This window comes from Cyphomyrmex costatus, unplaced genomic scaffold, assembly GCF_001594065.2.
Source record: "Cyphomyrmex costatus isolate MS0001 unplaced genomic scaffold, Ccosl1.0 scaffold24, whole genome shotgun sequence".
NCBI lineage: Eukaryota > Metazoa > Arthropoda > Insecta > Hymenoptera > Formicidae > Cyphomyrmex > Cyphomyrmex costatus.
Window position 1 is genome coordinate 55,266 of NW_017276477.1, and position 19,633 is coordinate 74,898.

Genomic DNA, 19,633 nt, shown 5'->3' on the forward strand with positions numbered 1-19,633 from the left:
TTCACGTAATTCAAAAACAAGTCTTAACAATAAATAATTTGTTTCTTACACTATTGCATGTTTGAGCAAAACGATTCGATTGTATAAATTTAAAACAAATTTTTGTCAGATTATAAATTATAAATACATCTCTGTGTATATATTAAATGTTGTATAGAGTATATATTCTATCAAATAAAGAAAATTTTGTGATTAGAAATCATGAAATGTACCTCTATTATTGATTCAATTAATTTATTAGTATTCGTACATATTACAGAAGATATATTAAATCTATATTAGGAACAATGACTATAACTTTTCATCTATTTCTTGCTATAGTTTTGGATTAGGGCCAAAAAATTTTTCCCATGAAAAATGATGAAAAGTCGAGTTGTGGCCATCTATGTTATCTTTTGTAGATTTCCACTTTTCGTTAAAATTGTTCAGTTCACCTGCAATTAAAATTTTTGTATTATTTGAATTATAAAGAGCTAGAATAAAGGCGGTATTTATATTTCGTTCTTGTTTTAAAACCGTTTTAAGTAATGTCTTAAAATGCCAATACAGTCCAAAATTTGGCGTATGACATCTTAAGACTATATTTAAGACAATCTTAGGTATAAGAATTGACTATGAATAATATCCTACGTGACCTAAGTATTATAAAAATATATAAATAGTTTTCAGTTTGGATGCTCACGCATTGTGAGCTTTATTATACTTTATCAATTATCTGACTTTCTTACTTACATTTTTTAATTTTTGACACATTTATTTTTAATGCAATAAACTATATATATGAAGACTATGAACATTTCTTATTCACTTTTGATTTATGTGACTTATTAAGTTTTTACGACAATTCAGTTACACTGACGAAAATTCTTTTAAAATATGATTCAAGATGTTAAAATCAATCGATCATGAAAGGAAGAGCGAAGCTTATAGCACATGAGCATCCCAATTAGGGTATTGATCATTTTTTTTTTCTAGGATGAAGAGTGAAAAGTGAAAAATTTTTTCATTAACTTCAATTTAAAAAATTAAAAATTTTCACTTTTTACTTTATATCCTAAAGAAAAAGTTTCATGATTGAAATTGCAAGAATAAAAAGGGCTAGTGAGAGTAAATTCGCTGTTAATGGTGCGATCATATAAAAAGTATATTGTAGTAAATAAAACAACAAAAAAATTAATACAAAACTAAGTTTCATTGTTGAAACTAACTTTCATGATTAATACCTTCAAGACAGCTATAAGGCCGCAGCACACACTTTTGCATAACTCATAAAGCATGTGCATAAAGAATTTCATTGGCCCATTTTCTTATGCATGAGTCAATGGACCAATCAAATTCTTTATGTGTATGGTTTATGCGTTATGCAAAAGTGTGTGCTGCGGCCTATAATGTTACATACTGTTGGATATATATAAAAAATGTTTAGATGTCAAATGTATATATATCATACAATCTCTAAAAAGAAAAGAAATCGTTTAAAGTGTTCCCAAATTAATAAAAAAGCGTTTTTTTTAACAGATTAAAAATTTAATATTCTTCATCAATCAGTCGACAATATTAATGTAGTTTACATAGAAATTTCCTTTTATAGCTAGTTTTCATAACACAATGAAATTTGATAATTTACTTATTTATCACAATTAACTTTCAAATAAATGTATACAATTTATAAATGAACGCAATCTTAGAAACTATAATTTATACAAGTTTTCATTGATAATTTTTTTAAAATTAATTTTTAATTAAATTTAGTATATCCCTCATACATACTTTCATCCATGTTAAATATATCCTCAGATCTTGTTTCAACGCCATTTTTATCTTTTTTTACAGTAACAACATAGGTTTTGTTGTTTGCTTCCTTTGAAATAATTGTCTCCTCATTGCCTTCACTATCTCTGATTATTTGCTTTTTCTCGATAGCTCCATCAGCTCTACGTATAATCTCCTTTCGAACAGATCTTCCAGAAAATGAAAAATTATTTGGTACAAAAGGTTTTGTTATTTCCATATTTTCTTTATTCCACATTTTTGAAAATTCTACAGTCCCCCTATAATACAAATTAATAAATTATATACACAATGTAGGTAATTATATTGTGGAAAGGTTTAACCTCACCAATGAATTTGATTTTTACACATAATGAAAGTCGATATAATCTTGAGTCATACAGATTCTTCTAGTTTTGAGATAACACTATATTTAATTAAATTCTTTTGAAAAGCTATTTGTTCGTTTTTTACCAATTAATTTATTTAATTTAATTCTAAGTATAAAAAGTATTAAGATGGTTTTTTTTCTATAAAAAATAAATAGTTTCTGATATTTTATATCAGAATATATCAAAATAAAATACAAAATATCTTAAAAACTAAATTGTTAAAATTTTTTATGATCCACATTAATATTTAAAATAACTAGAATTATATTTTAAAGAAATTAAAAAAAAAAACATTTTTAAAAACGGTAGTTTTACTTTGAAAAATTAATTTTATTGGAAATTGATTTTATATCATTACTTATGCTTTAAACATATTTTTATTTAAAACATTTTTCTAAAGTTTTATATTATAAGTTATATTTTTATGATTCTTATTATAAAAGTTTCAATTTTATTATATTAAGCACTTGTATAAGATATAATAAATAATTAAAGAATTAGTACTACCTTCCATCTAAATCTGTGTCTACTTTGTCTTCGATTGGTACATCTGCGATGACAAATGTATCAGGCTCCGTTTTCAGCATTCTGTTCCGTAAATTGTCATTCTTCTCAGTTGTAGCAAATGGTAATGTTGTAATGGCTTTATCACCTGTAAGAATTCTTTTTAAATACATATTTTAATAAATAAGCATGCAGAATGACAAATTTTTCATCAAAGAAACATACCAAAAAAAGTATTGTTAAAATTAAAAAAATTGTTCAACATATTATCTATCTGGGATTCAAAGTAAGACATCATTTCGAGTGGATTACTATCAATGTTGAACTGAAAACTGCGCGAGTTCTCAGGATGCCTAGAAAATAAAAAATTTGAATGAAAATTTATTGAAATTTTTTGAATATACAAGTATTCTTTTCTTTACCAAAAGTTAACTATATCATCGTCATCATCATCTTCATCGCTCTGCCAAATTGGATTTCGAAAATTTTCTTGATGTGAATCATAATTGCCAAATCTGAAAAGTATATTAATATTACAATCTAAAATTGATGATGCAATCCCTAAAAATTTTTATTAGAATTCTCTATACAACTTTTTATACAAATTTTCTATATAAATCTTATACTTAATGAATTGTTTATTTATACATTGTTGATGATACATTTTAACCTCTCAAATATATCATTTTATTTAATTATTGTTTTTAGAATATTGAATGATGATATTTGTTTTTCAAATTTTCATTTTACATAAAAAAAATTAGAATCTATTATTATCAAAAAATAAAAAGGATCTTAACATTTATATGTAACATATATATAATATATATATTAACATTTTTCGTGTATCATAAGTCTAAGTCTTTTACCTGCTTGTACTAGGCTCATTACGTTTTACACCAAGAAATTTTTGAAAAAATTCGAAAAACGTCATTTTTGAAATAAATAGAATTGTAACAACTGGTAACAACCGTCAAAATAACGCAACAAACTGCATGATTTGCATGTTTTTAATTGTTCAAACCAGTGTTACCATAAGCCCAAACACAAGCTTTTGCATAACGCATAACGTATAGTGCATAAGAGAATCAGCCAATCAAAGTTCTTCTTTTCGTTGAAGTAGAAGGAAAGGAGGGCTTCAGATTGGTTGATTCTCTTGTGCACAATGTATTATGCGTTAATGCAAAAGCTTGTGCTCCCCGCTTATAGGCCGCAGCACACGCTTTTGCATAAAGGTGCCTTTTCACGAGCTGCTGGCCGTTCCAGCAGCGTCATATTCGCTTGTTATTCGTCAATTTTTATCACGTGACCTTTTTTGTCGCTGGAACGGCCAGTGTTTCACCAAGTCATGAAAAGGCATCTTTAGTCTTATTTCTGGCTGCCTATTTAAATTTCCCTCGTTTTGATGACGTCTACTTTGAAAGAATTCTTATTGGTCACTTCTTTGTCACGTGAATAACGTATCCTTGTATTTATATCATGGTTAAATCTTTTTTTTTGTGCGAAAACGCATCGATCGGGTGTATTTTTACCAAAATTTAAGGATTCTAACATTAAGGTTATAATTTGAAAGATTATATTCAATTCAGGCGCAAAATCTTGCATTAGCTCCACGAGATCTTTGAATCCGGAGTGGATTGAAGAGTCTTTAATATCAGCTCAATAAGTATTTAAAACTGTACTGATTTTAACGTAATCATCCGAGTTTTCGATTATTATTTTTTAGTAATATACAAAAATATAGCATTATATATAATAAAAGTATGCGTACTTACTTATGCAGCATTTATATAACAAAAAGTCGTGAATTTAATGTATTATCAAAATATTAATTATGTAAAAAAATCGCAAATTTGTATCAATTACTGATGTCTTCAATTATCCTCGGATCTCCAGCACGTCCCAGCACCTGATTGATAGTTACAAAAATTTGTGACCGGTTGTCCTCAATAGTATTTCGTCGGTGTCCCTACTGTCATATAGGGACGTGAATGCAAATGTGAAATGTGAAGATCATGGTACAAACGGTAATGCGAAACTTTGCGTGAAACACCTTCTGCATGTCACATTCTTCCTCATGTATATATATATTGTATCGTAACAGTGTGTTATAACAATACAATATTAAAAGCTACTACACGCAGTCCGTAATCGATTAGGAAAGAAAGCGCAGCGAGAGCTCGACCCGCTCGGTTTGGTGATAGTTGGTGATAGTGGATTAGTGGTTACGCATTCCGGCCGGTTACGCCTGCTCGAGAAATGCAGTTCTGAATCGGCGACGGCACGGCACGGCGCGGCGGCGTGGTGCGGCGTGGTGCGGTGCGGTGCGATTTGCGCTTTCCGTTTTCGCGGAGTGGGTGGCGACACACCGCGACGGACAGTGACGGGACGAAGGAGGGACGCGAGATCGTCGTATTGTCAGAGCGCTGGTCAGCGCTGGCGTGTTCTCTCGGTTCCGAGGTGCGGTGCGTTTCGTCGGTTTGTGTCGCTGAGACGACAGCACGAGCGTGAGCTTCCGCTGTCGAGCTCTGGGCCACTCCGGAAGGTAGAAGTAAAAGCAAGCGAGAGAGAGGACAGCAAGGAGGCGGCGTGAGAAGTGAGGACGAATGAGAGAGATAGGCACGGTAGCAAGATGGCGAGCTCCTTAACCTGGTCGTGTTGCCTGCGTTTTAAATTCAGCCCGGAAGAGATCGAGCAGCGTTACAAGAGCCAGGAGATCGACCGGATGCTAGAGAAGGACCGGCAAACGTTTCGCCGGCAGGTCAAGCTGCTGCTGCTTGGCGCGGGAGAGAGCGGCAAGTCGACATTCCTCAAACAGATGCGGATCATTCACGGGATCAAGTTCGAGGTAAGGACCGAAGGAGTTCCATGCGTGCTAGCACCACGTGATGGAATCCGGTGTGTCCGTCTCGCTTTCAAATGTTGGTTTGGTCATCCACGTACGATCGATGTCATTTCGTGCACCAACACCTGGCTTGTACTTGATATATTTGTTGAGATCTTACAATAGAAATTGAACGTTTCTCTTATAAAGACTATTACTTGTATTACAACTTTTAGTAATACTATTAAATAAACACAATTATATTTTAATCGTGTACATTTTAATATTGTGATCGAGATGTTACAATAGACAAATATCTTAAGAGAGAAAAATAGAAATAATAATTGCTCACATCGATTAACGAATTACATAGGATAAATCAAGTTATTAATTAGACTTATCTGATACATCCTGACCATCCTTACAGATCATCATTAGTATTAAACGCTTTATAAATATATAAAATAATATGTAAGGCCTTACATCCGCAACGAACGACAGATCAGACGAGAGTGAGCAGAGCATCAAAAATAACATAAGAAATTCATGCATTACGAATGTAGCTAAACATAAACTCAATATCAGCTTAATTCAATCTATCGAATTAATTGATAACTGAATTAGTTAGATTAAATTACTCTATCTCAACCATATTAACCAAGTATATATTTAACCTTCATACAACTTACACATTAATGGATCTATTTTTTATCTTATCTTTTTACAATTGAGCACAGTATTTTGTCTGTTGTAAACTGTGTTTGCATTGTGCATTTTTTTTTTTTTTTACAAAAAGAATGAAATGGCTCAATCTTCTCTGACAAGAAGATACATAGAATATTGGAATATAAAAAGATATTCCTAAAATAAAATATTCAAAAATACAACATATATTTCTGTGATTTCAATTTCAAACTATTTTACAGACATCTATACTAATAGCAGGGCTGTGCAGAAGGAATTGGCTGCTTACGTGCAAAAATAATTTTATCGCCCCAAAAGCGTGTATACATATACAAATTACGAATACTTAGAAATCCTCGATTAAAAAAAAACAATGTTCTATACATATGTAACAAATATAGACAAAATTAATTACAAATTATAATACACAGAATCATAAGATACCATCAATGTTCATTTTATGATATTAATATTTTATTATTATTATAAACAAATATTACAGAAAACAATTTTTGTGTACTTTTTGCAAAGCAAATTCTAATATTAGACTATACAAATTAGTTTATATCAAATTTGATTTGAAATATCTATTAAAATTTAATATATCAATACTGTACTTAACGTTAAATAATAGATACTATCTATAATAAATGACTCACCTAATATTAATATTAAGAAAAATGTCTTGAAACATTGAATCGATACATTTTACAAAAACAATTATCAAGAATCATCGCAGATTAAATTATTATAGTCATTTCTTGACACTGACATACTTTATATTTCAATCTTTGACTGACGATTTTATGTTACAGTAAATGTGTATTGACAGTATAAATGTAAAAGGATAATACATAGATCAAACAAAACTAAAAATAAAAATAAATATCTTTATCAAGAGAGTCAAGTGAAAGCAGTTGATTAGAATTAAAAATATTAAAGTACATTATACAATTCACGTTTTATGCCATTAAGAATTTGTATCTAATTTTGGTGTAAACAGTGTAAACCATCGGTATTAGTGCGCAAATTCAAACTATTATCTTCTATATGAATGTAAATGCTTTCAGAGATCAATCTTTTAGGAATCATTTCTTGACACATTTTAGTATCAAGAAATGATCAAAGTAATTTAATCTGTGATGATTCTTGGTAAATGTTTTTGTAAAATGGATCAATCCAATTTTTTAAGATATTTTTCTTTGTATTAATTTTAGGTGAGTCATTTGTTATTTAAAACATTTAAATATTGTATGACACATTATTGATACATTAAATTCTAACAGAGATTTTAACATCTGTAAATCTGATGTGACTCCAATTATTGATACAGAGGAGGTATATTAATATTGTATTAGCTGAAGAAGAAGATTCCAAAGTGAGTCGAAACGCTCTAATTTTATGGAATAAAGAATTTTTTTTACACAAATCCACGGATTATTGTTTTGCGGACGAAGTACCATGCCGCACTCTCATTCGCCCTAGATTACTGGAGTTTATATTATTGATAAATTTTTCAAGTCGTTCCTGTAACATTGTCTAAAATCTACCCTCACTCCTCAAATTTCTGACAATTGTGCAGTCTAGTCTGTCTATAGTTGATATATACTATACTGTCTATAGTTGATACATTCTAACATTATATTGAATTTTAGTTCCATATCTTTGGGCTTTGGCTACCTCTGGCTTTGGCCGCCTGTGTGCTATGCATACATCGCACAATTGCTAGGCACAGCCCTGACTAATGGTATTTCTATCTCTATCAAAATGTAGATTAATTTATTCTTGATTTAATTTACTTTTTTATCTTCTTATAGTTCTAAGAATTTGAAAGAGATAAAGAATAAGTTAAACCGAGGTTAAAATTAATCTACATTGGTAGAAACAAATATAAACTATAACGTATGTATATGCAAATGTTGTGACTTCTCTGACTTTGAAGTTATAAATAATTGTTTTAAATAAAATAAAAAATTAATTTTTAATTTATATTCTGAGGTTAATATTTGCTAATTATATTAAGCAGCATCTACAATGAGACTTTAAGGCATAAATCTTTAAAGCTTTAAGCCATAAGAAATTGACCAATTTCTTATGGCTTAAACCAATACAATTAACCATTACAATCAAATGTAAGGAGATTAATCAACTATAATTGATCAATTTCTGACAGTTTAACATTTTGAGTGTTACATTAGTGTTACTCAAGTGTTACATTTTAAAATATCATTATAGATATCATTTTATGCGGTTTTTCTTCAGATATGAAGAAAGAATTAAACTTGAATTCTACATCTTCTCTACAACTTAAATCTAAGTAAGTGTTAAGATAATTTTTGTGCTCAAACCTTAAGGTTAAGACTGGTTAAGACTTTTGATTAACGACTCATTGTAGAACCTCTATAAGAGTTGGCATTATAATCGAAAAGAAGAAAAAAGTCAAATATAAGTAATATGGTAAATAAGTAATATAGTATGTGTATATGTTATATGTGTAATAAATTATGTAAAATACATAGAAGATAAAAAAAATAAGGAACAAGACCACGGACTGTGATGAAAGAAGCATTAAGATCAATTTAACATGTGATATTTTTTCACATCTTAAAGTTAATTTTTACAAAGTATTTTATCATTTATCATTTAAAATATTTATAATTTATCATTTAAAAATGATTGAAAATTTCGAAACTGAAACTCATTTTAGTTAGAATAAATATTTTTTATTGAAAATGGCAATACATTAAACATTTAATTGTAGATAAAAGTAGCACTTATCATTAATTTCATCTTAAACATTAAATATATTTTTCTTAATACTTAATGTCATATCACAAAGTATATTATAAAACCATAAACATCATATGGTATTTCTCTTTTTTAGTTTCTTTTATTTAGTATTAGAGTTGATATTATGTGTTATATTTTTTCAGCCTGAACTGATTAAGGAATACCAACATGTAATCTATCAGAATATAATAAAGGGTATGAAGGTTCTAGTAGATGCACGGGATAAACTAAATATTCCTTGGGAGAATTCTAAGAATTATGACATCGGTTTTCAATTACTCAAGTTTGAGAATACTATGGTGCTGGATACTAGATTATTTCTACATTATGTGCCAGCATTGCAGAGTTTATGGACGGATGCATCGATTAAAAGAGCGTTCGACAGGAGAAGAGAATTCCAATTAGTAAGATCTTTTTCTCTCTTTTTTTGTTAAATGTAAAGATACAAATTTTGTGCATGCGTATATGTGTTTGTGCAGCCAATATAAATGTAATAATTATTTATTACTTCTATATTGTTTCTTAATTTATGTGTTTGTATAAAACGATATATTTCAAATCAAGACTATGAGCTATACAGGGAGGGGCATTTAAAACAAGTCACCTGAATAACTCGCTTGTTTTTGACAATAGAAGAAAAAGTGTCAAACAAAAGTTGCTTGGTTTCGAGGGACACATAATGTGATGTCAATAATTGTTTTTTTGGTGGAGGCGCTAAAAAGATATGAAGGTCACCTCCATTTTTTTAAATGGAATTATGTAATTTTTTTTAGATAACGTGATTCCTCTAATTATTTTACATATAAAAGTATTAAGGTAGAGATACCAAAAAACCAATAGTTTTCGAGATATTTTACACTTTATTTTGATACATATTGACACAAAATGTTAAACTCGTAAACTGTTGACTTTTTGATTATCGTACCTTAATACTTTTGTGAACAGAATAATGAGATAAATCAAATGGTGTAAAGAAAACACATAGCTTTTAAAAAAAATATGTATACAAAATGGATAATTTTTTTAAATACGCAATTATGCGTTTTCTTTACATCATTTGATTTATCTCATTATTCTGTTCACAAAAGTATTAAGGTACGATAATCAAAAAGTCAACAGTTTACGAGTTTAACATTTTGTGTCAATATGTATCAAAATAAAGTGTAAAATATCTCGAAAACTATTGGTTTTTTGGTATCTCTACCTTAATACCTTTATATGCAAAATAATTAGAGGAATCACAAAAAAAATTACATAATTCCATTTAAAAAAGTGGAGGTGACCTTCATATCTTTTTAGCGCCTCCACCAAAAAAACAATTATTGACATCACATTATGTGCCCCTCGAAACCAAGCAACTTTTGTTTGACACTTTTTCTTCTATTGTCAAAAACAAGCGAGTTATTCAGGTGACCTGTTTTAAATGCCCCTCTCTGTATACATAACGATTATATTATATTTGTATACGTGATTTTATATTTCCAGAGTGATTCTGTCCAGTACTTCTTAGATAATCTTGATAGGATTGCAAGAGTGGTAATACTTTTTACAATTTATAATTACAACAATTAAATATATTTTTATTTATTGTAAAGTGTAAAGAAAAATGTATTTGTGGATATATTATTTTTAATTTTTGTTATTATTTATAAAGTGTATAAATATTTTTTAGGATTATACACCGACACATCAGGATATTCTACACTGTAGAAAGGCAACAAAAGGAATTTCTGAATTTGTAATACCGATTAATAATATTCCATTCCTCTTTGTTGATGTTGGCGGTCAAAGATCTCAAAGGCAAAAATGGTATCAATGCTTTGACTGCGTGACATCTATACTTTTTCTTGTATCATCATCGGAATTTGATCAGGTCTTGTTGGAAGATAGGTAAGTTATTTTTTTTGTTTACTTTACAAGAAGATTAAAATAAATGATAATGCTTTTTTGCAATTAATCTTATAGGAGAACTAACAGATTGGAAGAATCTAAGAATATATTTGATACAATCGTGAACAACATGATATTTTGTGGTGTGTCTATAATTCTGTTTTTAAACAAAACGGATTTGCTCGATAAAAAAGTGAGGTCACAGGATACAAATATCCGTTTGTATTTTCCACAATTTGCGGGTGATCCACATTCCATGAAGGACGTGCAAAATTTTATCCTCGATATGTTCGTCTCGGTCAAAAGGGATCCAAGGAAACCGTTGTTTCATCATTTCACCACTGCAGTAGATACAGAAAATATTAAAGTTGTCTTTAATGCTGTGAAGGATACTATTCTGCACCGAAACTTAGAATCTCTTATGCTTCAATAGTGTAGAAATGGAGTGAATAACCAGATAAAACAGCTAGTAAAACAAAGGTATGCGTCAGAAATTCACATTTAATATATTATTAATCCAATTTGTAGTTTTTGAAGAATATTGCAATATACACTACGTCAAAACACATTTTGATAAGACAATATATATGTATGAATTATACAACTTTTGAATATTTACTTCATATATAGATACATTTATAGTAAAGAAGAAAAACTGCCTACTATAAATTACTGCCTAATATAAAGATATATTAAAAAAAATTTAACTTTATATATACACTATGTATGCGTGCGTATACATACATGTGCGTGTTCATAAATAAAAATATAAACATTGCGTGCGTGTGCATGTGCATGTGTGTGTGTACAGGGTGAATCATAATATTCGTTTGCTTTGCTTACACTTTTTACATTAAGCATCTTCGTTTTCTTTCTCTTCGACGCCCGATATATATTTACCTCAATTTAGTGAAAAGTGTAAGCAAAGTGTAAATAAGGCGGACAGACCTATAATCTCAATACTCAACGGATCATAGGAGATGAATTACTGATTGTAATTGAAAAGAGTGTGAAGATCATGCCTAAGAGAGAAGTATTCATCTCTCATGGTAAAACGTTGAGACCGTACGTTATATGATTCAGCCTGTGCGTGCGTGCGTGCGTACGTGTGTGTGTGTATGTATGTATGTATGTATGTATGTATGTATGTATGTATGTATGTATGTATGTATGTATGTATGTATGTATGTATGTATGTGTATATGTGTGTACAGGGTGAATCATAATATTTGTTCGCTTTGCTTACACTTTTTACATTAAGCATCTTCGTACGTATGTATGTATGTATATTTGTATGTATGTATGTATGTATGAGATACGTTTTCATTATACTTTTGGTAAATATTGAACGATTTCGAGATCACTACAAATTCTATTGTACATAATATTGTATTCTATTATATATTGTCAATAATTTCTACGATAATGGTTTGTATAAAAAGAAAGGATCAGTTGCAAATAATTCAGTTTAAATTCTTATGTTGTTTTTATAGCCTATGGCTGTGTTCGGAGAGACGTTATTAGTATTATTTGTGTCATTCTATCCTTGTTGTATGTACGAACCATGAAGATAAAATAGCACAAATAGCGTTTTTCTTAACACATCCTATATATATCATGGAAAAACATTGAATTATATGTGCGCGCGCGCGTGTGTGTGTGTATACTATATGTGTGTGTATATACTATATATATAAAAGATTATTACTGGTTGATATATTAAACCAAAATTCACAATCCACAATTAACTTATTTTTTTTTTACTTAAGATTAATTTTTTTTATTACTGAATATATTAATCGTACGAAATGCCAAAGAGAATGATTGCTCTTTTTATATTCATAATCGTGCTTCTACATGATGATTTTTAGATTTGACATGACGTAAGTTTTTGCAATCGTTTTTGGCACTCAAATGATTAAATAAGAAAACCAAATATTAGTTTCTCAAGCCATATAAACCAAATGAAGCTAACCAATTTGTGTTCAAGTTGCTGTGGAAAAAGTTCACCCATTTTTTTCCGAAGAAGCAATGTTATTTAATATAATTCATGGTTGAGAAAGTTACTTTGTAAAAGTAGTCAGTTACAGTTATAGATTTTGTTTTGTTTCAAAAAGTAACTAGTTACGGTTTCACCTATTTTAAAAAATAACAAGTTATAGTTATTCAAAAAATAACTTCAGTTTCTCCTTTTTTGTTATCATTACAGAACAATATGAGTAACATTTTGATATTATTAAGACCAACAAAGAAAAAGATTGATTACATGTTTTGTACATATTAGATGGGGTGTATCCGGCGGTACTGTAACTTTCGTGGCTTATGACATCAAAATTTAGTAAAAAATGACTTTATTATAATATTTTGAAAAGCTTTTTACTCGACCTATTACTCATTTTTGAAACTAAAAATAGTGTCCCATTAAAAAAATTTATTTAACCTAATCTTGATTTAATCTAATCTTGACCAGACCTTGGTGATGTCACTCAAGATCAAACAGATGTGATTCAGTAAATAGATCTTTTAAAACTATTAGTCTCTCTTATGTCTGAAACATTTTTCTCGAAAATGCTTTGTTTTCAAGATATTCGATTGTTTCCAAACTTTTGATATATCCTGTATAATTATTTAAAAGTTAAAAATATTAAGCCAGAAGTATATAGAAAAACGTCAGGAAGTATGATGTAAATAGTAAGTGAATTTATCTAATCATGATAGAAAATTAAGACAGTAAACTTTATGTTTTCTACTGTGATGTTTACTTTGCTTACTGCTTACGTTTTATTGCCTTACAGATATTATAATAAGTTCGTATAGATTCGCATTTATAGACTGTCTACAATATTAGACAATAGGGAGTAATATTTCGTAGTAAGAAATTAATCAATCTTAATTGATTCTTTTTATTATTTGAGTGTAGTTGGTCGATTTCTTACTGCTTATAATTTATTATTTCTTATTACAACTTATTACTTTCATTGTAGATAGCTGTTTGGAGATAAAGAACCAGTAGACATTGACAATAAGCATGATTAAATTGTAAAACGCTACTATTAATGTGATATTTGTACAGATAATTCGTTTACGAGAGATAAAGAACCAGTGGACATTAAGCAAAATTAAATTAAAGGTTATTGTTTGTATTTTGAACACATCCTTTGTTTTCTGTACAATAAGTAGAGGCAGTAACGCAACTAGCTTCAGATTCTAGCCAGTCACATTAAATTAAAAAATAAGTTTAAAAATAAATAAGTGTAAAGTAACTGTAAAAGTAACTCAAATTAGTTACTAGTTACTAAAAGAAATGTAATTACGTGAAGATTCAATTTCAAACAAAAATAATCTATACTATTTAAAACTCTCAATCTTAAAATACAATAAACAAAGCAACAAAAAAGGCTACTGAGAGTTACAGTTACAGTTGGAAAAGGAACATTGAAGTTACTTAAAAAAGTAACTGTAAAAGTGTTTTTTTTTATACTGACGTTAGACGATCATTATTAGCGTTAAAACGCTTGATATTTGTTAATTTTTATCATTTAACCTGTTTTGACGCTAAAAATTAATGCCAAACGTCAGCATGAAGAAAGCATCTTAAGTTACAAATAATTAATATTTCCCAATCCTGGATATAATAATATTTAAATCTTTTTGTTTCTCACATTGTGTATATTATAAATAAATTGTAGGCTGCTATTATTATTATATAATATATAAGAATATTATGATTCTTTATCTCTTTTTATGAAGATATTTAATTTTTTATACATTATGTATCATGCATTATATGTATTTTTATGTATTTAATATAGAAGAAATTCTTCTCTATTTCTTAAATTTAATATTATGAAGTACAAAATGATAAATTTTAAAGAAATATAATAGCAGCTGTTTTTAATTTAATAATTTTCATTCAATTTTTTAATGATTTTCAATGTAATGATATCATGTCATAAGTGTAATAAGTTTTATTTGTCTATTCTGTATATTTGATAACTGATCCTTTATTAATTATCACACTTTTAAAAGAAAAACAAAATCAGTATTATTTTTTTTATACTGTGCGAATTAATCAAATTTTTTACTTTCTTATATTATTTACCAGAATAGAACAACAATTTATATGAAATATATCTAATATTTAATTTGATCCGAATATCTAATCTAGTATCATAAATTTAATAATGTATTTGTTGACACATATACATATTTGTTTATGAATTTTGTTATTTTAAATTGCAAATAAATGTCGATTTCAAAAATCTGACACAATTGGACTGAATATTGTAGTATACCAAAAATTCTGAAGAAAGTAAAAGCATGTATTCTTTAATAATATAAATTATGAAACTATATGTTTCTGGTAACAAATGCTAGTATTTTTGTACTGTGTGCATATGCATATAAATTGTACCTAAAGATTTTATGTAATAATGTTGATGATTAGTTGGAGATAGATTAATTGAATTCTATGTGTATAATCAAAAAATAATTTTTATACGTTAAACAACTCCCCAAATTTTGAGTTTTCGAAACTCGAAACTTTTTTAAGCTTCGAGTTTCACGGTTTCGTTCCATCTCTAGGCAATCATATGAGTTGTATCTCGTGGCGCGCTTACATTTGGCATTACACCGAGCGAATACACATTCATTCAGTGATCTTTAATAATTAATATTTTGTTAACTATTTTTAAATTACAAAATGATAGTTTGACAGTTTTGACTTGTTTAGTTTGCTATATCTGTCCATGAGCGTTATTAATAATTAGCAGACACTAAGTGCATTTGGTCTGCACACGCATGCGCATACATACATAAAATTCATAACTGGTGATACAATCGAGAAGGAGATTATTTTTTACATGAAAAAAATCGAAAAAGTAGAATTTTATAATAGGCTTTGTTTTCGAGAAATTGTACTTTAAATATTCGCTGGGTATCTACAGATTTAATTTATAAATTAAAATTATTTAGAACACGTCAGAAAGCGTTCATAGAAATTTATTTCAAAGAGCAGAATTATATAAGTATATAATTCTGCTCTTTGAAATAAATTTCTTAAATAAATTGATAGAATGGATAACATTTTTAACAATTTATATGTAAATGTAATAAAATTTATTGTCCGTAAATGTCTTATTTTTATTATGTATTTTCGATTACCCAGTACAACAAGGAATACAAACATGAATAGAGATAATAGTTTACATTCCGATCTATAAGTCAAGACATAATTAAATGCACACATACCCGGCGCATAAGTCGACTTTTTTTTTAAATAAAGCCTCTTGAAAAAACTATACGTTTTCGACTTATTTTTTCATCTAACATTTAGCTCTTTTTCTGATATCACAGGACTCTGTACACAAGTATGTATACGGTACATGTGCAATACATATTTTTCCAAACGTCATTATGCTACAAGCCATTCCAATTTTATAGATTATTTATTACATAAAATCTTTGTTTTAATGTGTAAAAGTTTAATAAAGCGGAATAATTTTATTAATAAATAAATTTATAATACGCATGTTTTCATTATTAGCCAGAGTTATTCTAATTATGTATTAAATTACACATGTGTATGTATATATGTATGTATATGTGTGCGTGTATTATGTATATATGCTGTACGTCTGTTTATTATGTATAATATAAAAAAAAATATTAAGAAAAAAATATATCGCATTTAAGCGCTTTTATACATAAATCTTATTTCATACAAACAATTGATTGTATAAAAAATCATTGGTAATTAGTATAATTTTGTAAATAATATTTTTACATTCCTATAAAGATAACCAGGTCCAATTTCGTCGTTTTTGTAATAATAGTATTGTCTTGAACATACCTTGTTTTTATACTAGTTATTATTTGTGTATATTGTTTACGATTAATATGTTAATACCCCTTACACAGAGAGAACATCTGTAATTTTTATAAAAAGATTCACAAGAGATAAAAAAAAAAACATTGATATTTATCTCTCTCAGACAAACAGATTTATAAGTATAAGTTCTAGTAATCATATTCTATAAAATGAACAACTCAGCTTAACAGAAAATTCTTTTGATATTTAAATAGTCAAGTCATAGCTGTTAAAATTCGAAAAATAATGTTAATAGTGCATTTGATATATATCTTATACTGCGGTTATTTAATTGAAACTGTATGTTGATATATGATGGATGTGTCTATTAACCTATTTATGAATAGAACAAAAATATATACATATAATGACACAAATTTGAAATTTTATCATAACATAAATTGTGTGAGACTGTAATAAATATGATATGTTTCTTGAAAAGTTCCAAAATATAATTTTTATATTATTTTACTCAAATTCTCTAAAATGATTTTGAGATAACATCTAATTTAATCTATTTAATATATTTCATGTCATAAAAAAAATTGTATAAAATACATTTAAGCCAAATGTTGGAGAAATATATATAACGATTTTTCTTCAACGTTTGGCTTAAATGCATTTTAATATTATGTGTGTGTGTGTGTGTGTGTAAGTGCGTGCGTATGTGTGTGTATACTTTTATTGACTTACATTTGTAAATTAAAGGGAAATAGGAATGACTATTTTATTTACTTTTTTTTCGTATAGTTAAAAACGAGGATATAAATATTAAAACGAAGGAATAATAGATTGTGTATGTTATGTATACATAGATAATGTGATTAATTTCAAGTATTCTCATTACTTCTAGTGCAACCATGCTCTTCATATTTCATTTAAATTTAATGTTAAAAAAATGATCGTTTCCATGGAACTCTATGGAACTCGGATAATATTCTTTCATATTAATGCTGAACACTTGTAGCAAAGTATACATTCTGAATAGAAGTGGACAAATTATCATATAATTTATATTAATATAACATAAATTGTAAACACAAAACTACCTTATTTTATAACATATAACATAAAATATTTAAAAATCAAGTTGGTTCGAATTAAAGAAATTGAAGTTTTTTGAAAAAAAATAAAATAAAAATTATCGTATTACGTAAAATTTTTCAAAATTTTTATATCTGATATTAAAAAAGTTAACGAAGGTTTAAATGAAAATTTTGTCAAAATCAAATTTAAGAAAAGATAAAAAATAAGTTGATTATGAATTCTTATTTTTTAAATTCTTTGTAGTTACTTCTTAAAAGTTTCATAATAGTTATACCGGAGTCAAAATAATTTCATAATGCATTTAACCGATTACTGTATACTCAAACTTCGAAGCCAAAAAAATTACAGATTAAATGTGTTTTGGGATCAGTTTTGACCCCAGTGTGATCACGAAGAATTAAATTTAATTATTTAAAATTCTTTTTTTTTGAATTTGTAATTAGAAGGTATTTTAACGTGTAATATTTCTGTTAGAAGTTTACATCAAAATCTACTCCATTATTCAGTGAAATAAATAACAGTCTCATAACTTACAGCCTATGTATACATATAATGTAACGAAGCTAAATTGTTTAAATCGTATATTCTCTTTCTCTTTCTCTCTCTCCCTTCCTCCCTTCCTCTTTCTATAATGATGTCTCTTTAAAAGTATAAAAGAGTGTTCTGTGTATCATCGAAATACAATTAAAAAAATACAATGAAAAAACGATATAATAGTAGTAAACAAAAATAATGTAACTGGTATAGACGCATGATGAACAATAATCCGTGACGTTTGAAAGCACAATAATATATTTAATTTTTTAATTGGTACTATGAACAATTATTGATAATAAATTTTTGTAATATTTTTTAATTATATGTACTTTCTATGTTTCGTATTTTTACTTTATTATCTTGTATTTTATTATATGTAAGCTAAAGAATGTAGATATATCGTGCCTTTTGTATATTGTACATTTGTATATAACAATATTTTACATGAATTATTATTACAATGTAGTTTATACACAAATAATAAACAATTTTAAAAGATATAAATGGTATGTTAATTTATTAATGATTAATAAAAAATATAAATGCTAATTTATGTGATAATAAGTCAACAATATAGATATAAGTGTGATATTAGTTTATTTGTTTATAGAAAAGAAAACGTTGGATATTTAATTGCATCAATGTATTGTTATTATAAGTTATTGGCTGTGTTCAGCAGAAGTTCGCGTTTTAATAGTGTATCAGGTTGCATTTCAACCGTTTGAAAATTTTATTGAACGCTCCTAAAATTATATGATGCGTAGTGTGCTGTGTTGAAATAAAATTGTAAAATATAATTATAGCGTTTAAAAATAATTTTGATAAACAATATTCAAATCTAAAGACCGTCAATGTACGAATATAACTAGTACAAATACGAAGCCTATAACAGTCTAGCTTGGATGTGGAAATTATGTATAAGCAATTAAAGATCCGTACTTAAGCAAAATAGGGCGCTCTACAGCCCCAGTATTATTTTTGAAAGATATTCATAAATTTCTAGAAAATTAAGTAACAAATAAAATAAAAGTAAAACCAACAATAAAATAAGTGTAATATTATACAATATATGCAAATATAAATTCTTTAAAAATATCTTCGTCTAACCATGTATATTTAAATGCGCGAACTCTTTGTTTCCTAATAGCTCCTTTAGTGACATGCTGTTCGGTAATGACATAGGCTGTTGGAACAGCCCTTTTAGGAAGGATCGATCAAATTTCTCTCTACTTTGAATTTTATATTATCAATTCATGTTCTTTATTAAGTATCGATGCGAAATCTTGAGAAGCGATTGGTGACGCGATGCACTCTGAATCGTTCCGC

At 27.9% G+C, this 19,633-nt stretch overlaps 2 protein-coding genes across 2 annotated transcripts; one reads left to right on the forward strand and one right to left on the reverse strand.

Annotated features, from left to right (window-relative positions):
• Positions 1 to 249: 249 nt before the first annotated feature.
• On the reverse strand, positions 250 to 3,680 carry LOC108774226 (uncharacterized). The gene is made up of 6 exons (XM_018540281.1): positions 3,536 to 3,680; positions 3,089 to 3,181; positions 2,892 to 3,019; positions 2,670 to 2,814; positions 1,771 to 2,051; positions 250 to 434 (listed from the first exon to the last, which is right to left on the reverse strand). Exons 1-6 carry the CDS (start codon positions 3,598 to 3,600, stop codon positions 316 to 318), a joined length of 831 nt encoding a protein of 276 aa, XP_018395783.1. The 5' UTR covers positions 3,601 to 3,680; the 3' UTR covers positions 250 to 315.
• A 1,618-nt stretch (positions 3,681 to 5,298) lies between these two features.
• Positions 5,299 to 11,287, forward strand: cta (Guanine nucleotide-binding protein subunit alpha cta). The gene is made up of 5 exons (XM_018540263.1): positions 5,299 to 5,514; positions 9,108 to 9,368; positions 10,450 to 10,500; positions 10,637 to 10,854; positions 10,930 to 11,287. Exons 1-5 carry the CDS (start codon positions 5,299 to 5,301, stop codon positions 11,285 to 11,287), a joined length of 1,104 nt encoding a protein of 367 aa, XP_018395765.1.
• The last annotated feature ends 8,346 nt before the right edge of the window (positions 11,288 to 19,633 follow it).

Excerpts from the sequence above, each read along its gene's own strand:
- LOC108774226 (XM_018540281.1), bottom strand. The coding sequence starts at position 3,600 with ATGACGTTTTTCGAATTTTTTCAAAAATTTCTTGGTGTAAAACGTAAT. Across the intron at positions 3,020-3,088 it reads GATGATATAGTTAACTTTTG|GCATCCTGAGAACTCGCGCA; the intron begins GTAAAGAAAAGA and ends TTTATTTTCTAG. Across the intron at positions 2,815-2,891 it reads TTTTAACAATACTTTTTTTG|GTGATAAAGCCATTACAACA; the intron begins GTATGTTTCTTT and ends GAATTCTTACAG.
- cta (XM_018540263.1), top strand. The coding sequence starts at position 5,299 with ATGGCGAGCTCCTTAACCTGGTCGTGTTGCCTGCGTTTTAAATTCAGC. Across the intron at positions 5,515-9,107 it reads TTCACGGGATCAAGTTCGAG|CCTGAACTGATTAAGGAATA; the intron begins GTAAGGACCGAA and ends ATATTTTTTCAG. Across the intron at positions 9,369-10,449 it reads GGAGAAGAGAATTCCAATTA|AGTGATTCTGTCCAGTACTT; the intron begins GTAAGATCTTTT and ends TTATATTTCCAG.